This window comes from Oncorhynchus gorbuscha, linkage group LG04 (genome assembly GCF_021184085.1).
Source record: "Oncorhynchus gorbuscha isolate QuinsamMale2020 ecotype Even-year linkage group LG04, OgorEven_v1.0, whole genome shotgun sequence".
Taxonomy (NCBI): Eukaryota; Metazoa; Chordata; class Actinopteri; order Salmoniformes; family Salmonidae; genus Oncorhynchus; species Oncorhynchus gorbuscha.
Window position 1 is genome coordinate 35451777 of NC_060176.1, and position 27880 is coordinate 35479656.

At 41.6% G+C, this 27880-nt stretch overlaps 1 protein-coding gene and 1 pseudogene across 1 annotated transcript; one reads left to right on the top strand and one right to left on the bottom strand.

The window, feature by feature from the left end:
- LOC124032974 overlaps positions 1–20050 on the top strand; it is a 29002-nt pseudogene extending 8952 nt beyond the window's left edge.
- serpind1 (serpin peptidase inhibitor, clade D (heparin cofactor), member 1) lies at positions 8191–13868 on the bottom strand. The gene is given in 9 exon segments (XM_046346622.1): positions 8191–8921; positions 9084–9228; positions 10755–10795; positions 10797–10880; positions 11070–11218; positions 11490–12133; positions 12329–12615; positions 13073–13124; positions 13724–13868. Coding segments are annotated over 9 exon segments (1704 nt in total). The 5' UTR covers positions 13834–13868; the 3' UTR covers positions 8191–8729.
- Positions 20051–27880: the final 7830 nt, after the last annotated feature.

Below are 27880 nucleotides of genomic sequence, written 5' to 3' on the forward strand. Positions count from 1 at the left end.
ACTACCAACGCCATACACTACCAAAACATTTAAGAGTGGATTTATATCTACCAGTTACAGGACGACTAATTACCATCTCTTATATGTGAATTAGAGTTTGGAACAGTCTGACCGCGCAGCAGATGCCTTTCAGACATTCATTAATCACACAGTATAAGTTGCCTGTCGGGCACGTTGGGAAAAACTCAGAGGTGTTGGTGCTGGGACTGTTGTTCCCAAAATCTCCACAATATAAATCCACTATTTATCATATGCTATTGTCCAGGGTGACTTACAAATCAGTGCGTTAACCTAAAACAACAACATATCATGTAAAACAATGACATATCACCATCATTTCAAGTAAAGTATTTGCAATGGAAAGCCAAATCATCACAGCCAAGTCTGTACAGGACAGGAAGAACCAAATTACAGATGCTGTAATCTAATTACTAAATGACATGTTGGGTTGTTACATAGGCTACATGTTCTGCTGAGAACTGTGTCACGTGCCAATCCCATTTCCTGTTGAGCTGTCCCGCTTCAGTGGAGCATATTCCATGTCTGAACAGATCGATACACAGTTTAAGTTATTGATTCCAGTTGGCAAAAGCCATACAGTATGTAACAACTCACTATTACAGTACTACATCTACTAGTCTGCTATTATATCTTGAGACATTTTTTATTTCGACATTTTTGATATCTCTCTCTCTCTCCTGCGCTCTCTCGAAGTGGCGACAGAGATCAGGATTAACCTGACTGAGGAGCATTCTCAGTCCACCTTCAACATCCTGTCTCACAGGAAGGACCAGTCGTCCACGTATGAACAGCTCCGGGACATCTCCATCGGCAACATCTAGAGGTACCCACACGTGGTGCACTCAAACATCTTACGCCCACATAGGTGTAGGGTGAAGTTGGCCCTAGATGTGGATCTTGGGTCAGTTTTGCATCTTCCCAACTAATGGTTAAAGTTAGGATTGCGGTTAGGACTCCCACATACACCTGGGAGGCCCCCTCCAATTGATTACTTATAGCATTAAACAATCTTACTCCCTTTCTCTCTATCTCAGGTGTCAAAATAGAGGCTTTCCTGGCCAGCCTGTCCAACCGTCTCTAAATCTCCCAGGAGAATAACAAGTAAGTTTTTAACATGATGATGATGATGATGATAAAGATTACTGTGGATATGATGACGTGATCCCTTATTGCCCCTTTTACTGATGTGTCACGAGTCCGACCGAGGGTGGCGCTCGGCGGTCATCGCCGCCGGCCTATTAGCTGCCACTGATTGTCTTTCCTCCCCCTCCTTGTATGTTTATTGTTAGCACCTGTTAGGGAATCATTAGTTGGGCTTTATTAGACAGCCGGCCCGCCTGTTTCTTTGTGCACTTCCGGCGCCGACAGAGATGGCCGCCTCGCTTCACGTTCCTAGGAAACGATGCAGTTTTTTGTTTTCATAAGGTGAATGCACCAATTTGTAAGTCGCTCTGGATAAGAGCGTCTACTAAATGACTTAAATGTAAATGTAAATGTTATTTCTTATATTGGTACTGAACATAAGAGCAGCGTCAACTCACCATCAGTACGACCAAGAATATGACTTTCGCGAAGCGGATCCTGTGTTCTGCCTTTCACCCAGGACAACGGAATGGATCCCAGCCGGCGACCCCAAAAAACGACTTCGTAAAAGGGGAAAACGAAGCGGTCTTCTGGTCAGACATCGTGCACCACTCCCTAGCATTCTCCTCGCCAATGTCCAGTCTCTTGACAACAAGGTTGATGAAATCCGAGCAAGGGTAGCATTCCAGAGGGACATCAGAGACTGTAACGTTCTTTGCTTCACAGAAACATGGCTCACTGGAGAGACACTATCGGAGTCGGCGCCAGCTGGTTTCTCCACGCATCGCGCCGACAGAAACAAACATCTTTCTGGTAAGAAGAGGGGCGGCTTCATGGTTAACGTGACGTGGTGTTGCCACAACAACATACAGGAACTCAAGTCCTTCTGTTCACCTGATTTAGAATTCCTCACAATCAAATGTCAACAGAATTATCTACCAAGGGAATTCTCTTAGATTATAATCACAGCCGTATATATTCCCCCCAAGCAGACACATCGATGGCTCTGAACGAACTTTATTTGACTCTTTGCCAACTGGAATCCATATATCCGGAGGCTGCATTCATTGTAGCTGGGGATTTTAACAAGGCTAATCTAAAAACAAGACTCCCTAAATTTTATCAGCATATCGATTGCGCAACCAGGGCTGGAAAAACCTTGGATCATTGCTAATTCCAACTTCCGCGACGCATATAAGGCCCTGCCCCGCTCTCCTTTCGGAAAAGCTGACCACGACTTCATTTTGTTGATCCCTGCCTACAGACAGAAACTAAAACAAGAATCTCCACTACAGTGCCACTGACACGGCCCGCAACTAAAACATGCGGACTCTCCTTCACTGCAGCCGACGTGAGGAAAACATTTAAACGTATCAACCCTCGCAAGGCTGCAGGCCCAGACGGCATCCCCAGCCGTGCCCTCAGAGCATGCGCAGACCAGCTGGCTGGTGTGTTTACGGGCATATTCAATCAATCCCTATCCCAGTCTGTTGTTCCCACATGCTTCAAGAGGGCCACCATTGTTCCTGTTCCCAAGAAAGCTAAGGTAACTGAGCTAAATGACTACCGCCCCGTAGCACTCACTTCCGTCATCATGAAGTGCTTTGAGAGACTAGTCAAGGACCATATCACCTCCACCCTACCTGACACCCTAGACCCACTCCAATTTGCTTCCCGCCCAAATAGGTCCACAGACGATGCAATCTCAACCACACTGCACACTGCCCTAACCCATCTTGACAAGAGGAATACCTATGTGCGAATGCAGTTCATCGACTACAGCTCGGCATTTAACACCATAGTGCCCTCCAAGCTCGTCATCAAGCTTGAGACCCTGGGTCTCGACCCCGCCCTGTGCAACTGGGTACTGGACTTCCTGACGGACCGCCCCCAGGTGGTGAGGGTAGGCAACAACATCTCCACCCCTCCACCCCGCCACTGCCACTGCCTGTTCACCCCGCTATCATCCAGAAGGCGAGGTCAGTACAGGTGCATCAAAGCTGGGACCGAGAGACTGAAAAACAGCTTCTATCTCAAGGCCATCAGACTGTTAAGCAGCCACCACTAACATTGAGTGGCTGCTGCCAACACACTGACTCAACTCCAGCCACTTTAATAATGGGAATTGATGGGAAATGATGTAAAATATATCACTAGCCACTTTAAACAATGCTACCTAATATAATGTTTACATACTCTACATTATTCATCTCATATGTATACGTATATACTGTACTCTATATCATCTACTGCATCCTTATGTAATACATGTATCACTAGCCACTTTAACTATGCCACTTTGTTTACATATTCATATGTATATACTGCACTCAATACCATCTACTGTATCTTGCCTATGCCGCTCTGTAGCATCACTCATTCATATATCTTATGTACATATTTTGTATCCCCTTACACTTGTGTCTATAAGGTAGTAGTTTTGGAATTGTTAGCTAGATTACTTGTTGGTTATTACTGCATTGTCAGAACTAGAAGCACAAGCATTTCGCTACACTCGCATTAACATCTGCTAACCATGTGTATGTGACAAATAAAATTGGATTTGATTTGATTATTGTAACCTTCGGTTATGTAGTAGAGGAACGTGTTTGTTCCTGGTCGTGTATTAAGCTGTACTATTTTCATCCCCCATGTTTGGGGCATTTTGGTTTTGAGCACCCAGTGTTGCGTTAGTGCATTAAAGAGCACAGTATTGCACTCTCTGTTTCCTGTGTCTGACTCCACACCCACGACACCCGGAGCGTTACATGATGACAGCACTGCTACCCATGATTGACAGCCACTCTGACTAATTCATTGTCTCTCTCCCTTTTACTTTTACATTTTATTTTAAAAAATGTATTTATTCTTTAACTAGGCAAGTCAGTTAAGAACAAATTCTTATTTACAATGACGGCCTACACCAGCCAAACCGGGACAACGCTGGGTCAATTGTGCGCCGCCCTATGGCACTACTAATCATGGGCGGTTGTGATACAACCTGGATTCGAACCAGGGTGTCTATAGTGACGCCTCCAGCACTAAGATGCAGACCGCTGCACCCCTCAGGAACCTTATTACTAATGATAACCCTGCCCATGAATGATTGACACACTCTGACCAATCCAGTGTTTCTCGCTCTCCCTTTTACTAATGATAACACTACCCATGATTGACAGCCACTCCGACAAATCCGTTGTCTCTCTCTCTCTCCCAGAGAGGCCACCTGATCCTGGACCACACAATCAGGGCGTTGGGTCACATCGTGCTGGCTCTGAGGGACACTCCCCGAGTTATGGAGCCCATCCTGCAGCAGAAGTTCTGCCAGCCGCCCTCTCAATGTTCTCATCATAGACCAACTGGGCTGCATGGTCATCACAGGCAATGTGAGTTGTCCATGCACGCACGCACACACTCGCACGCAAACAAATTTCCCCCTCAGTGAATTCACTCCCTTCTTTCTCAGTAAACTCACTTCCCCCTCTCTTCCTCTCTCTCTCTCCGTGGCCCTGTGTGGCTCAGTTGGTAGAGCATTAGAGCATGGCACTTCGGTTTGATTTCCACTGGGGCTACCCATACATAAAATGTATGCATGGATGACTGTACGTCGCATCGGATAAAAACATCTGCTAAATGGCAAATACTATATATATATTCTCCTTAGCAGTATATCTACCAGGAAATGTGGAACCTGTTTCAGCAGATCAGTGTGAATGCCAGCTCAGTGGTGAACTTCTCCACTAAGGACTACAGAGACCATGGATAAAGGTGGGGGTTTTCCTCAAAGGAGTACAAATACCATCATGGGTGTCGAAAGGGATTCATGGGCTTTCATGAAGTGTTGAAATGACAAAGTTGTGTGTGGTACTTGTGTATACTGCAGACACTGCTCCCTGGCTGTGATCAATGCTCTGGCCAATATCTAAGTCCATTTCCAGCAGGTGGACCTACTGGTTTATGAGCTGATGATCCATGTGCTGGAGCTATTTGTCCAGCTGGGGGTGGAGGGCAAGAGAGCCACCAAGAGGGACTTGGACAAGGGCCCTGAATTGAAGGTACAAACACACACACACGCGCGCACACACTCACACTGAGGGCAATAACAGGTGATTGGAGACCACTTTAGAAACATGTTTCATCTGAAGAGTTTTGGCAAATAAATGTTGACTTGAATAAATGAGGTAATACTGTAATAACAAGTGTCTTATAGTGATTTCCCCTCCTCCTCCTTCAGGCATCCAGCAGTGCAGGCATCCTTGGGGGTTCTTATTCCAGTCATTGCTGTGGTAAGTACGTACCATTGGCGCTCAAATCACTCATTCGCACTCAGACAGGCATCACGATTGTGCGAGTATCTGAAGTAAAGGAACGAGTGTGTCTTAGGGGTATTGTCTATCGACGATTGACAGCCATAGTCCTATTTTCTTAGCCTATTTCAATAAATATGTTATGTACAGAACACAAAAGAGGTATGTGGGCCAGACACAGCAGATAATTCCACCAAAGCAGCACAAAATGTCTAGTCAGAAAATATTTGTTTTCTCTCTCTCGGTCGAATGCATGGGCATTAGCCTATAGACCATACCTATTTTTTTTAAATAACGAACACTCCTTAACTGTATTGTGTCTATCTGTTTACATTTTTAAAACTTATATTCCCATATCTTTCCAGTCGATAGGCTATGAATATGACTTTGGGCTATAGGCTACACTTTCATTGTTTTATGCGTGGCTTTCTTCCGATTCAACCATGAATACATCTAACGGAGTTCCTGCTCAAAAAGTTGTCTGAATAGACTAAAAATGTAAAGTAGTCAGGGGACTAACAATAAGAGAGAACAAACCATATTGAATTAAAAGTTTAATCAAGCATATTAAGAAGGAAATCATCCGTGCGGGGCTAGGAAAACTATCCATGCGAGGTTGAACACCAGATAGCCAATAAACTATCCTCCTACTAAGCTGATTCTAAAAGCTTCAAGACAAGTTCAAGTTATGAACATTAGCCTATTTACCAAATATTCTAGATTCAAAAGGTGTTGTCCTAAAGTTTCCGCTTTCAAAAAGAAGAAGAATGAAAGTCTATAAGCCCAGCAGTGTTTCCCCTATATTTATTTAGCAGTAACGGGCCGCCGACACTTCTAATTCTTTGCCACTCCTTAGAAATATATATTTTTTCGTTGTTTTATTAGAAAAACATTTTCATAGTGCTAAATCATTGTCAGTCTAAACGTATATGACTAACACCAAATATATACTATGTAGAAAAGATAAAGGAGCTATATACTGTATTTTTCAATAAGATCATCGTTGAAAACTAACAATCACCAATGAAAATAGACTGTCAGAAAATCTAACATTAAAAAAATGTCATGGCATGGGGCCTCCCAATTGATTTTGTTATAATGTTTCCTCACTCAAATTGCATGAGAACATGGTAAAATGTGTAGAATTTAAAAACGGCTAATTTTCTTTCAGCCCAATTGCAAAATGTGTAGAATTGCAGGAAATTTGTTTTTTAAACGGATTTCTTTTCTCTTACATTTCAAAGATGATAGTACAAAAAATATGTTTTTTTCTTTGTGTTATCTTTTACCAGATCTAATGATATTCTCCTACATTAATTTCACATTTCAACAAAGTTCAAATTGTTTCCTTTCAAATGGTATCAACCACAGTGTGAGACGCAGAGTATGTGAATGGATGATCTCTGCAGGTGTGGTTCCCAACATGAAGCATGGAGGAGGTGTGATGGTGTGGGGGTGCCTTGCTATTGACAATGTCAGTGATTTATTTAGAATTCAAGGCACACTTAACCAGCATGGCTACCACAGCATTCTGTAGCAAAACACCATCCCATCTGGTTTGCACTTAGTGGGACTATCATTTGTTTTTCAACAATGACCCAACAGGTGCCAGGCTGTGTAAGGGCTATTTGAACAAGAAAGAGAGTGATGGAGTGCAGCCTCAGATATTTGGTTCCTGAGTGGCGCAGCGGTCTAAGGCACAGCATGTAAGTGCTAGAGGCGTCACTACAGACCCTGGTTCGATTCCAGGCTGTATCACAACCTACCGTGATTGGGTGTCCCACAGGGCGCCGCACAATTGGCCCGGCGTTGTCCGGGTTAGGGGTTGGCCGGGGTAGGCTGTCATTGTAAATAAGAATTTGTTCTTAACTGGCTTGCCTAGTTAATCACAGGTTTAAAAAATCTGATGACCTGGTCTCCACAATCACCTATCCTCAAACCAATTTTTTTTTACCTTTCTTAACTAGGCAAATCAGTTAAGGACAAATTCTTATTTACAATGACGGTCTAGGAACAGTGGGTTAACTGCCTTGTTCAGGGGCAGACGACAGATTTTTACCTTGTCAGCTCGGGATTCAATCTTGCAACCTTTCATTTACTGGAACAACGCTCTAACCACTAGGCTACCTGTGGCTACCTGATGGTTTGGGATAAGTTGGATGGCAGACTGAAGGAAAAGCAGCCTACAAGTGCACATCATATGTGGGAACTCCTTCAAGACTATTGGAAAAGCATTCCAGGTGAAGCTGGTTGAGATTGACGTTGTCATTGACGCTGTCATCAAGGCAAATGGTGGCTACTTTGAAGAATATATAATATAGAATATTTTGTGTGTGTGAGATGGATCTGATGGTGCCATTACATACCAACCCAAAAAGATCTGAGCTCCATCTAATTAGAGTTTAACTCAGCCGACAAATATTTACTCTTTGCTAAATATGTAACTGGGTTTTTATCTTGTAGCGTTTGTTTTCACCCTTTATTGGAAAGCTTACTGTATTTGTACGTTTTCTTTATTTTAACATAATATATGTCATTTTAGCCGATGATTTTATCCAAAGCGACTTAGTCATACATTTGACATATGGGTGGCTACTGGAATCGAACCAACAATCCTGGCAAGCGCTACCGACTGAGACAGACCGGATTTTGAATTTTGAATTTTGAATTAGGTCATTTTTTTGTATTGCTGAAAATGTACTAGAGAAAAAAAATGTTGCACCTGTATTTTAACTTGTAAAGCCTTTAAATGTTTGTCATACAACACAAAAGCATTTTCAACAGTCTCAAATGCTTTTGTTTATTCTTTTATCTAACATTCTAGACAGAACTTTACATACACAGTAGCTAAACACTTTTCAGAAAATCCAAACATCAAACATTTAAAAAAAACTAAACAAGAAAGTCATGGTCAAATTGACTATGTTGTTTTCCCCTAAAACATTTATTGAATAGCCAAATCTTAGTGTTTCTAGTCGAACAACTTCCACTGTAGATGTATAGAGAGATGGAACATTAACAGACAGCAAATATCAACACTCCTGACTAACCTCTCTCAGACACAAGTTCATACAGTTCGCCATGACAGCTAGTAGTCCCATTGTAGGATCAGCAGAATTTGTTACCAGGCCAATATTTTTGAAAGGCCTTCCTACTTTGGGTGAATGCTAGCTGAAAAGAACATTTAAAAAGATAGTTCATAAAAATAAAATAAAATATTTTGTTAATTAGTCCACTGTTAATACAATCCTAAAAAAAAATATTATTGTTAGTAGGTACATTTTTCTAGATAGAATGAACTACAGAGTTACGAAGCGTTTAGCTCTGTGAGGGGTCGACCACGCGGCCCATGAAGACGAGGCAGTCTGTGCGGTGCTCGTAGATGAGGAAGAGGAATGGCCGGTCTATAACGAATCGTATCTGTGAGGAGAGGGGCATGAAGCCCACCTGGGTCAGGGCCGCAGCCTCCGTCCCCTCCTCGTTCACCGTGATCGTCCCCTGGTGCTTCAACTGGTGGGGAGAGAAGAGAGAGAATCGAGTTATGACCCAATGGTTATCTTATCTAACATTTTTAGATAAAAAGTTATTTGGTTTTGACAGCGTATTGCTGGTGTTAGCATCGAGCAGTGAAAGTTAAGATTGTGGTGTTTGCTCTCTTGGAGGTTTGTTTACCCAGTTAATAGCGATCTTCTCTGAAGTCATCCCAGTGAAGTCACCCCTCTCCTCAAAGAGGTCTGAGAGGCCCATCTCCTTAAGGTTGTCTATCAGGTCATAACTCTGCTCCAGCTTAAACCTAGGGAAGACCACCTCACGCGTCCTTGGGTAGAGACCAATACAGAATATACTCTTTAGACCCATAGACTGGTTTCAGAAATTATTAATATTCCTTGACTTACTCTACATTATCTCACCCATCTACACACAATACCCCATAATGATCTCACCCATCTACACACAATACCCCATAATGGTGGGATTTTTATTTTTTATTTTTTTGACAAAGGGATTTTTTTTTATAGAAATGTATTGGAAATGAAATACAGAAATATTGAATTTACATAAGTATTCACACCCCTGAGTCAATAGTTTGTAGATGCACTTTTGGCAGTGATTACAGCTGCGAGTCTTTCTGGGTAAGTCTCTACGACCTTTCTACACCTGAAATGTGCAACATCTACCCATTTTTTTATTTATAAAAAAAACGTTTTTAATCTTCACACAGAACTAGGTTTTCCTCTAGGATTTTGCCTGTGCTTAGCTCCATTATGTCTATGCTTGAAAAAATGGAGAGTGCTACTCAGTAAGTGGATTTGCCCATAGCACTTTGTATTCAGATTTGTATTCTGTACGGGCTTTATTCTTTTCACTCTGTTGACTAGGTTAGTATTGTGGAGTAACTATAATGTTGTTGAGCCATCCTTGGTTTTCTCCTATCACAGCCACAGCTCTGTAACTGTTTTAAAGTCAACATTGGCCTCATGGTGAAAATCCCTGAGCTGTCACCTTCCTCTCCGGCAACTGAGTTAGGAGGAACGCCAATATATTTCTAGTGACTGGTTGTATTGATACATGATCCAAAGTTTAATTTATAACTTCACCATTCTCAAAGGGATATTCAATGTCTGTTTTTTATTTATTTATTTTTTTATCTACTAATCTGTGTTTTAAATTCACTGCTCGACTGAGGGACCTTAGAGATCATTTTATGTGTGGGGTACAGAGATGTGGTAGTCATTCAAAAATGATTTTAAACACTATTGTGTACAGAGTCCAAAAAACGTTTTATGTTACTTGTTAAGCACATTTTCAGTCATTAAGTTATTTAGGCTTGCCATAAAGGGGTTGAATACTTATTGACATTTGAGCTTTTCACTTTTTATAAATTTGTAAAAAAATTAAAAAACATAATTCTACTTTGACATTATGGGGTATTTTGTGTAGGACAGAAAACACCTCGATTTAATAAATGTTAAATTCACGCTGTAACACAACAAAATCTAGAAAAAGTGAAGGGGTGTGAATACTTTCTGAAGGCACTGTGTCTCTTATCCCATAGCTTCCATAATGTGGTCGTTCTGGCCCTATACTCTAACCTAGTGGTCATCTTTTGTTCATACCGTTACGGTGCTTATTCCTGCTTACCTTGGGCCAGGTCTGTTCACCTTGGGCCAGGTCTGTACACCTTGGGCCAGGTCTGCTGAAATGTTGGTCAAGTTTTGTCTGGAATGGCCAACTGTTGTCTTGTATGGTCATGTGTGCTGTTCTCTTTTATCGTGTATGCCTGTCAGTCAGTCAGTCAGTCAGGTTCTTACCTATTGGTCAGATGTGGTCATATGTTCTCACCTGTTGGTCATGTTGCTAAGCCATTTGTTGACCACTGTGGGGGGAGATCTCTTGCTCCAGCTTCCTCATGCCGGAGAACTTCCTGGGCAGGGCGATGAGCATGCTGATGTTCCCCACATAGGGGAGCTAGAATAATCATTACGATAATGAAATGACAATCTTTTTTGAGACGGTCTAAATCCATAACCGTCGGTTACACATTTATACGGTAATTGTGCCAGCCCTGTACTGTAGGCCTAAATTGCACTGCACTGAATCTTCTTTTTTTTGTTGTTGATATAGCTCACTTCCCTGAACTAAATGTCTACCACCCACCTGTAGGATGTCACACTGCAGTTCGTGGTCTGCAGCCGCCAGGTAGTTCCCTTTGTTCTGCATCATTGGCACTCGAACGTTTATCTTCTCATTCACACGGAAGTTCCGGTAGTGAGTCATCTCCTTTGGGAATTTCTGCTCCCACGTACCTGTTTGTGTGGGTGGGGATTTGTTGTTTGTGTGGGTGAGATATTGTTTGGCTTGTGTCAATAAAATGTTTCTACAATTTTCTTACAAAGAGAGGATTTTAAGTTTGTTGTTAAAATCTAGGCCTAATGGAAATGTAAAATAGACCATAATGTATCACTTTAAAAGATTTGACTTAATGTTGACAAAATATAATCAGAGACAGACAGATACTTGGTGCTTGGTCCATAGAAATGGCATAGTTGAGTCTTATTGCTCTGATGTTATCTTTACCTTTAAAGTAGAGGTAGTTGAGTAGCATCAGCACCATATTGGGGTCCACATTTTTTAGTGGTTCTCTGATCAGTCCTTTGGTCAGCTTCGAGATGCGCCGGTTAGCCTTGACCAGAAACGCCTTGTCCCTGAAATCCACCGATTGGGGCTCTGCAAAGTAGTATGCCTTGGTGTCTGCCCGGAAACTCGGTTCCACCGACACCTCCTTTTTCACGTACAGGTCATTAACGGATCGCAGCGTGTACCCGAAATTGCGTCGGAAGAGTCTGTGTGTGAGCTTCCGGAACAGCTTGTGCACCGTGGCGTTGTCATAGTGATTGCTGGCATTGACGAAATTGGCGAATCCCAGCACCCGGTAGAGCTGAGAATGTGTTCCAGGCCCCGCTCCCAGTGACATCATGCCCATGGCGATGGAGATTCCGGCGGGCGCCAGCAGAATGTTGTGGGTCTGGTTGACGTTGTTCCGAAGGCTGCGGTAGAGGTTGAAGCCAAAGTGGGCGTTGACCACGTTGATTCGTTGGAGGCGTGAGCGGTCGTGAAATAGGCTCAGGAGTCGTGCGCGCCGCGTCTTTGGATCTGAGGGCTCAGCGAAGATGTCGATATGCGGAGTGGGAGTTGCGATCTCATCAATCTCATCCCCCTCACTGTAATAATATAAATATTATGAAAATATGGTCATTTAGCAGAAGTGTTTCATCCAAAATGATTTACACAGTCAATCAAACCCACAAGCATGCACCATGCTCCAAACACTGCAACCAATGTTTTGTGTCTATGGAGCGTCCCAGTGCTTAAATCCCTTGACATCGTTACAGGATTAGTAAGTGTGTATCACCCACCTGTAGTCGTCCCCTCCCTCAGCCAGGATTTTGTCAAAGTCGATGTAGTCTTCGTCCTCAAAGCCTTCCAGGGGCAGATCATTGGTCACCGTGTTCTCTTTGTGGAACTCCAGAGGAATGTTCTCCATGTCCAGAGCTCCACCCCGGCCGAGGCCTCGTGGGTCCGGCTCAGTGTTTGGGGTCGGACTCTGGTCATAGAAGCTGAAGTGAGAGGCCAGGTCCTTGACCCCGGCGAGAGAGGGGCCGACAACGACACAGGACACAGCGATGACCGTGACAACCCACATCTTGACACGTACACAGCAGACAGATAAAGAAGGCATTTATTCATCTAGAACAAACCACCGTCAACATCACAACAGACAGAGCCCGAGGAGATTGATCAAACTTTTCTATTGTGACTCAAAATAACCTAAAACCAGTGTTTCTAGTCTAAGTCTTCAGCAAAGGCATGAGTCACGACCCACCATTTGAGAAACACTGACCTAATGTATTTATCAAGAACCATGATCAATATCAATTGCAACATGCTTAGCCTTCTTTTGGTTGAAGGCATACACACTAAAGAACATCCAAAAAAGTATTCTGCAGTTGTTCAAAACTTGCAAACATTTCTGCTTAAATTTCAGAGGAACTTTTCAGTTAATAAATAGGAGTTATGTACGAACGCGACAGTGATAGTCTTTATCTTGTTAGGATTCACGTATTTGACGGCAGTCAGTCAAGTACTCTAAAATGGCTTACCTGTGCTTTCTCTGTGATGGCGGGAACTGGTCTGTTTGGTCTGTTTGCAACACTGTGAAGAAAGAGCAGAAAGCCCAAACTGAACTTTGATGTCCTCTTACCCTGAACAAATAGCTCAGATCAAACAACAAAGTGTACAAAGTGCTGGATCTGTCTGAAATCTTTAACTCTGCCCCAGTCACTTGATCACTTAATACCGTATCTGTATTTTTTGGACGAATTTTGAATTTTGTCCATTGAACTGGTAACTTTAATTGATACGTTGACGGAAATTATTGGAGATTACACAGTTTTACATGTTTAATCACTAATACAGTAAAAATGTGCTATTTTGTTAAGAAAAAAAGTTTGACATATGCCCATACATTGTTACTCTAGATTTTACAATGCCAATGCAATACAGATTCACTGGCCTTCATTGGAAAAATGGCACTGTGGACCACTGAGTTCTCCTCAGTGACATTCAATCTCTGTCATCCATCTAATATATAATAATAATATATGCCATTTAGCAGACGCTTTTATCCAAAGCGACTTACAGTCATGTGTGCATACATTCTACGTATGGGTGGTCCCGGGAATCGAACCCACTACCCTGGCGTTACAAGCGCCATGCTCTACCAACTGAGCTACAACTTTACCCATCTATACCTGTGCAAAGCCTGTGGGCTTAGCGGTACGCTCCCAGCCTGTCTCCCCTTTGCTTTCAGCTGTCTGAATAAAGTGTGAAATTTAAAAAATATATATATATCTCTATCCATCTTCCTTTTCTCGTCCTTTACTGCTGACCAGACGGCTGCTGCCAATCATTGAGGCTAATCCACTCCTTCAGAAGCTCTTCAGGGACTTTTGGCTGTACTCTGTTGCAGGGATGCAAACTGTTGAGGCCCCAAAAAGGTGACTGAAACATGCAACAAAAAACATGCCTGCTAGGGGGAAATGCAGGTTTTAACTAATTATACAACAAAGAAAATTATCTACATGATCAGTCTCTGTGTTTAAAATAAAACGTAGTTAATGTAAAACTAACTCACAGCTAAATTTTTTTAAAGAAAACAATCCAATGTTATTTGTTGCCTAGACTTTACTGCAAATGACACACAAGTCTTGAGAAAAAACAATACACCAATATTGCAGTTAGCCATGACGGCCTTTATAATAGAACACTTGTGACCACACACATCTAAATATTGCACTTGGGGAAAAAAACATCTTAAAGTAGAAAAACAGGCATTCTATTTTTGCTCTATTATAGTGTCCCAATATAGCAGACATCGATCAAGTGCACAAGGATACATGTGAGCAAAAATAACGTTCACTGAGTAAAACATTAAATAATCCCCCCTCACTCACACACAAGTATCAAGTTCAATACAACAAAACCAATATCTTCGGGCACATGATTACTTTGTACACTTTCTGCCTGTGGACATCTGTTCTACATAGTGCCAGCAGAGCATGATACCCTTTGTTGGCATAATTGATCTCTTTCAGGCAGGTATTGAAAAAGTGAGAAAGAGGGAAAGTGTGTGGGGTTCCTTTCACCTATATAGTGGCATCCAGCTTAAGCCAGGCCCAGCTCCAGCTACACTTGATCCCTGAATCCACTGAATCCATAAGCAAAGTCTAATTTTCACCTCATTCTCTCATTCTGAAAATTAACCACATTGTGTAGTAGTTCACAGATAGTAGTTAGTTCATTGGCTAGTTAACTAGTTAACATTTCACACAGATTGCCAGGGTCCAGTAAGCAACTAACACGTTATAACTTGAGGAATGGCAAGGAGTCAGAAACCAGTTAATACTATAGCGAATTGGTTAGGTTACTAACGTTAGCTCATCTGATGTTGTAACCTTAGCTAGCTTAACGTTAGATATCTGAATTTATTAACCAGCAAATTTTCACACCATAAACTGAATTATTTGATCAGTTAAGTTGGCTAATGTTGCTCAACATTTCTCTGGCTAGCTAACGGAGAATTCGATCCAGCTAGCAAGATACTGTAACGACCCTGGGTTTATAAGCGCGGAAATCGACTCTGTCGTTCGAGCATGCTTTTGCGGCACATGCGATAGCGCGCCGGACCTCGGGCTCGAAGGTCGAGGGTTCGAGACCTACTCCCTGCTGTTTCATTACAATATTTAACCAGTTATGCATTAGGGGGCTCTATTAAAATTTTGGGATGAAAAACATTCCCATTTTAAACAAGATATTTTGTTACGAAAAGATGCTTGACTATGCATATAATTGACAGCTTTGGAAAGAAAACACTCTGACGTTTCCAAATCTGCAAAGATATCTGTGAGTGCCACAGAACTGATGCTACAGGCGAAACCAAGATGAAATTTCAAACAGGAAATGCCCCAGATTTTGGAGGCGCTTTGTTCCAATGTCTCCTTATATGGCTGTGAATGTGCAAGGAATGGGCCTACACTTTCTGTCGTTTCCCCAAGGTGTCTGCAGCATTGTGACGTATTTGTAGGCATATCATTGGAAGATTGACCATAAGAGACTACATTTACCAGGTGTCCGCTTGTTGTCCCCCGTCAAAATTATTGCGTAATCTCCAGCTGCATGCATTTTCCCATGTGGTTTAGAGGAGAAACCAAACTGCCACGAATGACTTATCATCGAATAGATATGTGAAAACCACCTTGAGGATTGATTCTAAACAATGTTTGCCATGTTTCTGTCGATATTATGGAGTTAATTTGGAAAAAAGTTTGGCGTTTTGATGACTGAATTTTCGGGGGGTTTTCTCAGCCAAACGTGATGAACAAAACGGAGCGATTTCTCCTACACAAATCATCTTTTTGGAAAAACTAAACATTTGCTATCTAACTGAGAGTCTCCTCATTGAAAACATCCGAAGTTCTTCAAAGATGATTTTCATCCGAAGTTCTTCAAAAATGATTTTCTTGTTTTTGTGAAAATGTTGCCTGCTGAATGCTAGGCTTAATGCTATGCTAGCTATCAATACTCTTACACAAATGCTTGTTTTGCTATGGTTGAAAAGCATATTTTGAAAATCTGAGATGACAGTGTTGTTAACAAAAGGATAAGCTTGAGAGCCAATATATTTATTTCATTTCATTTGCGATTTTCATGAATAGTTAACGTTGCGTTATGGTAATGAGCTTGAGGCTATACTTAAGATCCCGGATACAGGATTGCTCGTCGCAACAGGTTAACAATGCTAACAATACTTGTTCCACCACACTTTCTCCCTCACCTCAAACTTTCCAAATGCTAGTTGTTTTTCGATTACAGCTCATGAAGTATACTTCATCACCTGTCTCTTCTCTCTTCAGTCGCGTGATGCATTCTGTTGTTATGAGAATGTTTGGCTGACCCTTGGATACAGCCAGTATTGCTCCAAACTTCTCATCGGATCTATACGAATCATGTAGGTCACCTATTTTGGATTCAAAATGGCTAATTTCGCCGAAAGGTTACTAGTTTGCATCTCCGTTGTTGTCATGGCCTTTGCTGTGGAGGGCTTGGGTCTGTGGCCAGAGGAGTGGTATGAGGGAGTGTGTGAGATCGCCACCAAGTCTCCTCTCCTGATCTTCCCCAGTGGTGAATCGCTCCACTCCGAGAGTACAACTCTGCCAGACACACACAAAGACCAGCACAGTCAGGTGGTCAAGTCACCTACCCTAAATAATGGCACCTGTATGTTTATTGAAACTCTACTTGTCCCCTTTCGAAGTCTTAACTTTACCTGTCTCCTTTCTGTGAGTATAACTACCTGTCTATCACCAAGGCCGAGCTTAGTGACCTACAATCCACCATCATCAACTTGTTAGACCCCTCCCCTGAAGGATCTGCTCTGATCAACAAACTAGACTTCGCCATGTCAACGTACCTACTGTCTGTTTACTGGCTAGAGTACATGAGGTGATGTTCCGGTACTTTGAGGACAAAGCCATCCAGAAGGACATATCGGGTGGGTGTAATTTACTATTATGGATCCCAGCTACTCCATCTATTATTATTACTCCATCTATTATGGAGTAATAATAATCTACTCTTTCTGGGGTCCAGCAAAATTAAGGCAATTTATACAATTTTAAAACATTATACAATACATTCATAGATTTCACAACACACCCTGTGGGCTCTCAGGCCCCTACTCCACCACTACCACATATATACATTATTAAATCCATGTGAATGTATAGTGCATGTGCGTGTGTGTGTGTGTGTGTGTGTGTGTGTGTGTGTGTGTGTGTGTGTGTGTGTGTGTGTGTGTGTGTGTGTGTGTGTGTGTGTGTGTGTGTGTGTGTGTGTGTGTGTGTGTGTGTGTGTGTGTGTGTGTGTGTGTGTGTGTGTGTGCGTGTGTGTGCGTGCTGTGTATGCATGTGTCTGTGCCAATGTTTGTGTTGCTTCACAGTCTCCTCTGTTCCATAAGGTGTTTTTTATCTGTTTTTTTTAAATCAAATTTTACTGCTTGCATCAGTTACTTGATGTGGAATAGAGTTCCATGTAGTCAATGGATCTATGTAGTACTGTGTGTTTCCCATAGTCTGTTCTGGACTTGGGGACTGTGAAGAGACCTCTTGTGGCATGTCTTGTGGGGTATGCATGGGTGTCTGAGCTGTGTGCCAGTAGTTTAGACAGACAGCTCGGAGCATTCAATATATTAATACCTCTCATGAATAAATGTAGTGATGAAGTCAAGCTCTCCTGCACTTTCAGCCAGGAGAGATTGACATGCATATTATTCATATTAGATCTCTGTGTACATCCATGGGCCAGACATGCTGCCCTGTTCTGAACCAATTGAAAGTCCTTTTTTTTGTGGCACCTGACCATGGGACTGAGCAGTAGTCAAGGTGTGACAAAACCAGGGCCAGTAGGACCTGCCTTGTTGATAGTGTTGTTAAGAAGGCAGAGAATCACTTTATTATAAACAGACTTCTCCCCATCTTAGCTACTACTGCATCAATATGTTTTGACCATTACAGTTTACCAACTAGTGTTACTCGAAGCAGTTTAGTCATCTCAATTTGCTACATTTTTCACGTTATTTATTACAAGATTTAGTTGACATTTAAGATTTAGTGAGCGTTTTGTTCCAAATATAATGCTTTTTGTTTTAGAAATATTTAGGGCAAATTTATTCCTTGCCACCCACTCTGAAACTAACTACAGCGCTTTGTTGAGTGTTGCAGTCATTTCAGTCGCTGTAGTAGCTGACATGTATAGTTTTGAGTCATCCGCGTACACAGAAACTCTTTACCTTTTACTCAGTCAGTGGCATGTCGTTAGTAAAGATTGAAAAAAAGCAAGGGGTCTAAGCAGCTACACTGTTATCTGTGTTCTAATGTTTTATCTTGATTGTATATACTTTTTTTGCTCCTCGTGAGGTAGATGACCAGGTTTTTTTCTGTTTCTGATTCAATGTATCATTAGGTTCGATGCAGTGTGTGATCGGTGTTGCTGATAAAATCTTCGATGTCTTCCTCAAAATTATGGCTGAAAAAGGTAGGTGTGCTCTTGACCTTTTCACATATGAGTTCCAAATATCTCTAAGGATCGTCCCAGCGTGAGTTTTTTTTATACGTGATGTCAAAATGCACTCACTATTCCAACATGCGATTGTCACTCAACAGGACAGTTAATCCGTGCTGCCCTCAAACTAAGGCACTCTGCCTGCTTTTTATTTATAGGCTGTTTCATATTGTCAATTTCAAGTTGTGTTTTCTAACAACAGTTTGAATTGAGGTGTGTTCCGCCTCCTCATTAATTCACATAAAAGTAGGCCATTTCACTTTTGTGGACAATACATTTTTGGGGGGCATTACTGAGCCTGAAAAACTTCCCCAAGCACTTCGCCATTGTTTACGCAGATCAAGTATGCAGACATTTGCGTATCTCCAGTCAGATCAGAACCTGCATAAACTTTTTCACATTTTCCAGCTGGTGCCTTCATGGTTGTTTTCATTACTACATGATAATAACTTTGATAGAAACGCACACATCTCCAAAGTAAATGCCTTATTACGTTATAATAGTTTCTGAATGTCTTTTCTACTGTTGCTCACTGTATGTGTTGAGCATAATATATTTGTGTGTATTCCTTGTAACCACGGACACGCAAGGTAACATTACTAACTTCGTAACATTTACGGTGTTATACTCAGTCGTGCTTATGTAGCTACATTCTTCTATTATCTCTGTAAAACAATGGTAATTTCGGCAGGGAAATATTAGTTGTGTTGTCTTTTGAAGCAACCCTGGCCTTATGACCATGGCTTGTTTTCATTTGGCCTGTTTAGCATAGCTCTGTTCTGCCTCCTTGTGGAGCTCAACAGTTACTGTTTCTTACTGTTATAACTCATTTGTGATTTTGTCAATGTAATACATTATTTTTATGGCAGTGTTATTATGTTACCTCTTTCAAATATTGTTTTATTGCTATATCCTGAAATTGTATTCTAATGAATAATTCCTCTTTATTCTGTACTTTCAGAAACCACAAACAGCATTTGCCAATATCATAACTGGAGCTGGACATCTTTGGAGCTGAAGACTGAGGCCAGCTTTTGTATGCTAACGTACACTCCTTAACAGTTGTACTGGATGAAAACACAGCAAGAAAACACATAGGCCAATATGTAATACTCATCTATTTTATTAAACTATTGGTGAACAACAACAAGTTTTACTAATGGAAAAAAACTGCAAGAAAAGACTGACAACTTATGAATATGCATAACCGATAATTCATATTCATGCAGTGATTGAACAACAACTGCATTCCCCCCCCCCCCACCTCTAAGCATAGTATCACGGCAGATTACCGTTCAAGTCACCTGTCAAGTCAGTCGGTAATTGCTGCAGATGTGCTCAATATTGCTTTATAAGGGCACAAGGCGAGACCCAAATGCAGACACGGGAGCCAGATGGTTGAGCTCCGATATTTATTATAACAAAGCGGCCCACGCTTGGATTGCGTCCTACCTGACAGGTCGCTCCTACCAGGTGGCGTGGCGAGAATCTGTCTCCTCACCACGCGCTCTCACCACTGGTGTCCCCCAGGGCTCTGTTCTAGGCCCTCTCCTATTCTCGCTATACACCAAGTCACTTGGCTCTGTCATAACCTCACATGGTCTCTCCTATCATTGCTATGCAGACGACACACAATTAATCTTCTCCTTTCCCCCTTCTGATGACCAGGTGGCGAATCGCATCTCTGCATGTCTGGCAGACATATCAGTGTGGATGACGGATCACCACCTCAAGCTGAACCTCGGCAAGACGGAGCTGCTCTTCCTCCCGGGGAAGGACTGCCCGTTCCATGATCTCGCCATCACGGTTGACAACTCCATTGTGTCCTCCTCCCAGAGCGCTAAGAACCTTGGCGTGATCCTGGACAACACCCTGTCGTTCTCAACTAACATCAAGGCGGTGGCCCGTTCCTGTAGGTTCATGCTCTACAACATCCCCAGAGTACGACCCTGCCTCACACAGGAAGCGGCGCAGGTCCTAATCCAGGCACTTGTCATCTCCCGTCTGGATTACTGCAACTCGCTGTTGGCTGGGCTCCCTGCCTGTGCCATTAAACCCCTACAACTCATCCAGAACGCCGCAGCCCGTCTGGTGTTCAACCTTCCCAAGTTCTCTCACGTCACCCCACTCCTCCGCTCTCTCCACTGGCTTCCAGTTGAAGCTCGCATCCGCTACAAGACCATGGTGCTTGCCTACGGAGCTGTGAGGGGAACGGCACCTCAGTACCTCCAGGCTCTGATCAGGCCCTACACCCAAACAAGGGCACTGCGTTCATCCACCTCTGGCCTGCTCGCCTCCCTACCACTGAGGAAGTACAGTTCCCGCTCAGCCCAGTCAAAACTGTTCGCTGCTCTGGCCCCCCAATGGTGGAACAAACTCCCTCACGACGCCAGGACAGCGGAGTCAATCACCACCTTCCGGAGACACCTGAAACCCCACCTCTTTAAGGAATACCTAGGATAGGATAAGTAATCCTTCTCACCCCCCCCTTTAAGATTTAGATGCACTATTGTAAAGTGACTGTTCTACTGGATGTCATAAGGTGAATGCACCAATTTGTAAGTCGCTCTGGATAAGAGCGTCTGCTAAATGACTTAAATGTAATGTAAATGTATGAGAACTCTTTGAGTCAGTGGTCTGGCAGAGAGCCAGGTCCTGGTCATGCGCATTTCACATGATAGCGACCTGCGTTCCATGGCTTTTCTACAGACAATGGAATTCTCCGGTTGGAACGTTTATTGAAGATTTATGATAAAAACACCCTAAAGATTGATTCTATATTTAGTTTGAAATGTTTCTACGACCTGTAATATAACTTTTTGAAGTTTTCGTCCGACGTTCGGCTGGACCTGCACGAGTGTTTGGATTTGTGTACTAAACGCCCTAACAAAAGTAGCTACTTGGACATAAATAATGGACATTATCGAACAAATCAAACATTTATTGTGGAACTAGGATTCCTGGGAGTGCATTCCGATGAAGATCATAAAAGGTAAGGGAATACTTATAATGTTATTTCTGATTTCTGTTGACTCCAACATGGCGGATAATTGTATTTTTTTCTGAGCGCCGTTCGCAGATTATTGCATGGTTTGCTTTTTCCGTAAAGTTTTTTTGAAATCTGACACAGCAGTTGCATTAAGTAGAGGTATATCTATATTTCCATGTCTAACAATTGTATTTTCATCGACTTTTATATTGAGTATTTCTGTAAAATTATGTGGCTCTCTGCAATATCAGTGGATGTTTTTGAAACTAGTGAACGTAACGTGCCAGTGTATACTGAGATTTTTTTATATAAATATGAACTTTATCAATCAAAACATACATTTATTGTGTAACATGAAGTCCTATGAGTGTCATCTGATGAAGATCATCAAAGGTTAGTGATTCTTTTTCTCTCTATTTGTGCTTTTTGTGACTCCTCTCTTTGGCTGGAAAAATTGCTGAGTTATTCTGTGAGTTGGTGGTGACCTAACATAATCGTTTGTGGTGCTTTCGCTGTAAAGCCTATTTGAAAACGGACACTGTGGTGGGATTAACGTCTGCCTAAGTTACTTCCCTAGATCCATTAGCCTGGACAATGAGATGACAGGTCTGGAATGGCGAGCCACAATCCGGACCTCCCCTGTCCATTCTGGTGGTGGTCTTTAGCTTGCAGAAATCTTACCAGGTTAAACCACCAGAGGGGCACTGCTACGATGATCCACAAACCAGGAAATCCGATGGTCATTCTTATGGTGGGTTGCAACTTCCAAGGTTGAACCCACCAGATGGGGACTGTCATGACTGACTGTGTGGATCCAAAGATCAGGTTACAGTGGATCAGCATCTACAGAGCCCTCTCACCCGTAGAGGGGGGTGGGATTCATGTGGGGGTTTTATGACACTTCACATCGATGGTAAATTGTACTGCTCCTCAGTACTGGGAAAGAAATATCCCTTTGTCTCCAGAAGATTTTGCCGCCCCAAAAAACATCCAAAAGGGAACACTAGGACAATATATTTCAACATCCAAATGTTGGGAATGATGCGATGGAATATGGGAAATGAACGTCTATTTTGTGATGTCATTAAAACGGGTATAAAGATGTTATAACGAGAACATTGTAACTTGAACTTTCACACTGTGAATATCAAGGAAGTAGAGAATATTTCTGTTAAGATAGAAATGTGATTTTAGTTCTCTAACGAGATCATAGTAATGATGATTATTTGCCTCATAACTAGCCATGCCCTAGGGAGCACAGAGAGCATGTCAGCATGATGTAAATGGCCCTTTTTACCCAAGGGTATAAAAGATTGAGTTAAGAATTAACATACTAGACTAGAAGGACCACGAGCTGCAGCTAGGTCTACATTGGTCACGACCCTGAAACACACGGTTAAAGAAGACAAAGGAGCCTCTAACAATCAAGGTTACGGTTGAGTAGCTGTTCTAAGTACTGTATCTAAGAAAGTGAATTTAAGTAGGACCATCCGGTTACTTTTTTCAAATCATCAAATCATCATACACTGCTTTCATCACCCCGTCTGGGGATCATTGACACTGCTGATTAGCTGTCCTTAAAAGACCACTCTTGGTGGGTCAAAACAGAATTGAAAAACTGCCCAAATGAAACATGAGATGAATTCACGTTTTCACCAGCAGGTAGCAGCCGTTCTCAGAGAGAGACCCTATGGTCTCAGTCACACAAACACTACACTAAAAGAAAGACATGCTGAATCAGCAATACAAATAAATTAATAAACATTTTTTCAAGTAAAAATGGTCTGTTGATATGTGAGACTATAGTGGTGCTGCAAAAGGATATCAGAATGATTCTTCAAACATTAGCTGGATTTACTAGGTCCTTAGAGCGCTTAAAAGGAGGGGAAAAAGCCATGAAGTTACATCTGTTAAATCTAACAAGAAACCAGACGGAAAACAATGCTCTCTCACTCTTGCACTCTCCCTCTTTCTCTATGCTTTTGAAGAAGCCTGCAAATGTCTGGTGGATGTGAATGGGGGCTTACCTGTGCTTACATGTTTATGCTGGCCTATGTAAAAGAAAGTGAGCAGGCACTGTATCTTAGTTGCACTGGTGAAGGCCCAGGTCTTGCAAAACAGGTTTGGTAAAAGTAGCTTACTCCACAGTGATAAAATTTCATTATGACATTTTAATTGAATATTAATTAACTGAAAGATGAGGATGAAGAAGAATTATAGTTTTGGTAAGTCGGTTAGGACATCTACTTTGTGCATGACACAAGTAATTTTTCCAACAATTGTTAACAGACAGATTATTTCACTTACTGTATCACAATTCCAGTGGGTCAGAAGTTTACATACACTAAGTTGACTGTGCCTTTAAACAGCTTGGAAAGTTCCAGAAAAGGATGTCATTGCTTTAGAAACTTCTGATAGGCTAATGGACATCATTCGAGTCAAATGGAAGTGTACCTGTGGATGCATTTCAAGGCCTACCTTCAAACTCAGTGTCCCTTTGCTTGACAACATAGGAAAATCAAAACCCCAAGACCTCAGAAAAACATTTGCACACCTTCACAAGTTCATCTTTGGGAGCAATTTCCAAACCCCTAAAGGTACCATGTTGATCTGTACAAACAACAGTATGCAAGTATTAACACCATGGGACCACGCAGCCATTATACCGCTCAGGAAGGAGACACGTTCTGTCTCCTAGAAATGAACGTACTTTGGTGCGAAAAGTGCAAATCAATGCCAGAATAACAGCAAAGGACCCTGTGAAGATGCTGGAGGAAACGGGTACAAAGTATCTATATCCACAGTAAAACTAGTCCTAAATCGACATAACCTGAAAGGCCGCTCAGCAAGGAAGAAGCCACTGGTCCAAAATCGCCATTAAAAAGCCAGAGTACAGTTTGCAACTGTACATGGGGACAAAGATCGTACTTTTTGGATACATTTTCTCTGGTCTGATGAAACAAATATAGAACTGTTTGGCCATTATGACCATCATTGTGTTTGGAGGAAAAAGGGGGAGGCTTGCAAGCCAAAGAACACTATCCCAACCATGAAGCACGGGGTGGCAGCATCATGTTGTGGGGGTGCTTTGCTGCAGTAGGGACTGGTGCACTTCACAAACTAGATGGCATCATGAGGAAGAAAAATGTATGAATATATTGATGCAACATCACAAGACATCAGTCAGGAAGTGTTGATGGAATTTATAGGTTTAAATGACTGACTAGAATATTCCACACTGAAGCCATATGAATGAAATGGATTAGAATCATGAGATTATTCAAATGATGTGTGTGGTTTTAGCCTGTAGAATTACATATCCGTGAGTGTAGTTTTTAGTCAGAAGTAGGGTATGACAATATAGCTGTACCATAGTTCTATAATAGTATCTTAAACACAGACTGTCTGAGCAAAATTCAGTGCCGACCCGACTAGAGATTTGAGAAAGGACAGGGAGTATGTCTCAAGGTCTCCCTAATCTTTGTCGGCTGGGTAGTGGGACAGTATGTGCATATGATATCTACTGTTTGTGTGGAAGTATGTGCGCAGCTATAAAATGGATGTCTTTGTATTCTTGACTTTAGAACGTTCTCTGAATTAACTGTACTAACCTTTTGAGTCTTTTTTGTTTGTTGCATAAACAGACTAATTATTATTATACCCATGGTCTTACAAACCTCGTGGATTGGTCAGAGCTATTTATTGTTAGTTATTCTCATTGGGATTGAAAATTCTTGTGACAGGAAGTTAAAGCTTGGTTGCAAATGGGTCTTCCAAATGGACAATGACTTTCAAAATTTGTGGGGGCAGTATTTTGTTGTTTGGATGAAAAACGTACCCAAATAAAACCTATGCCTATTTCTCAGGCTCAGAATCTAGAATATGTATAGAAATGTCAGATTAGGATAGAAAACACTCTAAAGTTTCCAAAATTGTCAAAATATTGTCTATGAGTGTAACAGAACTGATATTGCAGGTGAAAACCTGAGGAAAAAACAACCTGGAATTGCTATTTTTCCTGAAAGCTCTCTGTTCCATTGCCTGCCTTCGCTCCATTTAAAGGGATATCAATCAGATTCCTTTTCCTATGGCTTCCCCATGGTGTGAACAGTCTTTAGACATAGTTTCAGGCTTTTATTATGAATAATGAGCGAGAAAGATCACACCGCGTCATTGTATGGCTGGGTGCCAGCAGCATTTTGCATGCGCAACAGCTTGGAGCAGACATTTTCTCTCTCTCCTATTGAAGAAGGTACAGTCCTGTTGAAATATTATCGATTGTTTATTGTAAACACAACCTGAGGATTGATAATAAAAAACGTTTGACATGTTTCTACGAACTTTGCGGATACTATTTGGAATTTTCGTCTGCCCGGTCGTGACCGCTCGAGCTTGTGGATTTCTGAACATAACGCGCCAACCAAATGGAGGTATTTTGGATATAAATATAATCTTTATGGAACAAAAAGAACATTTATTGTGTAACTGGGAGTCTTGTGAGTGCAAACATCCGAAGATCATCAAAGGTAAGTGATTCATTTGATTGATTTTCTGACTTTCGTGACCAATCTACTTGGCTGCTAGCTGTTTGTAAGGGAATACCCCCCTGTATTGGACAAAAATGAATGGCAAGTCATTGGCATCGGACAAACCATATACACATTGGCCAATACCACCCAATTCGGCGTTGATTCATGCAAAGTGTATTGCAAATGCCATATGGCAATTGCCAGTTGTAACACTTTAAAAATCCAACAGGGGGCGAATCCTCTCCACCGGGGTTTTTCATATTGGAAATGTAACCCAAGTCAACGTCCAAAAGCAAAATTTTGAAAAAATGATTTTTTTGTCAAAAACTTATCACCCCTTAAAAAAGTGCTTTCTGGACCGTTTTTTGAAATTCTTTCGATTTTTTTGTCAATTACACATGTGTAAGAACTGTATGAATATACTTTTGTCCAATTTTATTATCATAATTTTTTTTTTTACATGCGCATAAGGAATATGTTTTGTCCAATTTCAATATGATTTCATAGGAAGTCAAAAGTCAAAAATGTCAAAATTTTGTAAAAAACTTCACACACCCTTAAAAAAGTGCTTTCTGGACCGTTTTTCGAAATTCTTTCGATTTTTTTGTCAATTACACATGTGTAAGAACTGTATGAATATACTTTTGTCCAATTTTATAATCATATTTTTTTATATATATTTTTAAATTGTGCATAAGGAATTTTTTTGTGGGCCAAATGCCATAAGAAATTTGACATGCTCAAAAATCCTGCAGAAATGCAAAATTGACTGGCCTGACGAACTCGGGATGGCCAGGCAGTGATAGTTGTTCCTTTCCATCACTCGTTGTGTTGATTTCATCATGTCCATTTTGTGATGTTTTTTTCACTATAGAATCATATTGCAAGTGCACGTGCATTTGCAATATGTTTCAATGTGCATTTACCATATGAAATTTGACATGCTCAAAAATGCAAAATTGACTGGTCTGATGAACACAGGATGGCCGAGCAGTGATAGTTGTACATTTCCATCACTCGTTGTGTTGATTTCATCATGTCCATTTGTTTATGTTTTCTCACTTTTGCAAAGTCACTGTGCATTTGCAATATGGTTCAATGGGCATGTACCATCACGATTTTGTCATGCTATAAAAATGCTGCAGGAATGCAAAATTGACTGGCCTGATGAACACAGGATGGCCTGGCAGTGATAGTTGTTCCTTTCCATCACTCGCTTTGTTGATTTCATCATGTCCATTTGGTGATGTTTTTTCACTATAGAATCATATTGCAAATGCACGTGCATTGTTGTGCAACTGGTAACCCAAAAATTTAAATATGGTTGTAAATGCATTTACCGGGACTCCTATTATCCATGCCCGCTATGGCAGTACCCTACTACGGCCCTCTATCTATGGGGGCAGTCCTGAGTGCTTTATGGACTGTTTAAAATATTCTGATGGATACGCATTGTTGTGCAACTGGTGATTGAAAATAGGCACCTGGTAACCCAAAAATGAAAATATGGTTGTGAATGCATTTACCGGTCATTCTGATATTAATGCCCGCTATGGGAACACAGGATGGCCGGGCAGTGATAGTTGTTCCTTTCCATCACTCGTTGTGTTGATTTCATCATGTCCATTAGGTGATGTTTTTTCACTATAGAATCATATTGCAAGTGCACGTGCATTTGCAATGTGGTTCAATGGACAATTACCATATGAAATTTGACATGCTCAAAAATCCTGCAGAAATGCAAAATTGACTGGCCAGATGAACTCGGGATG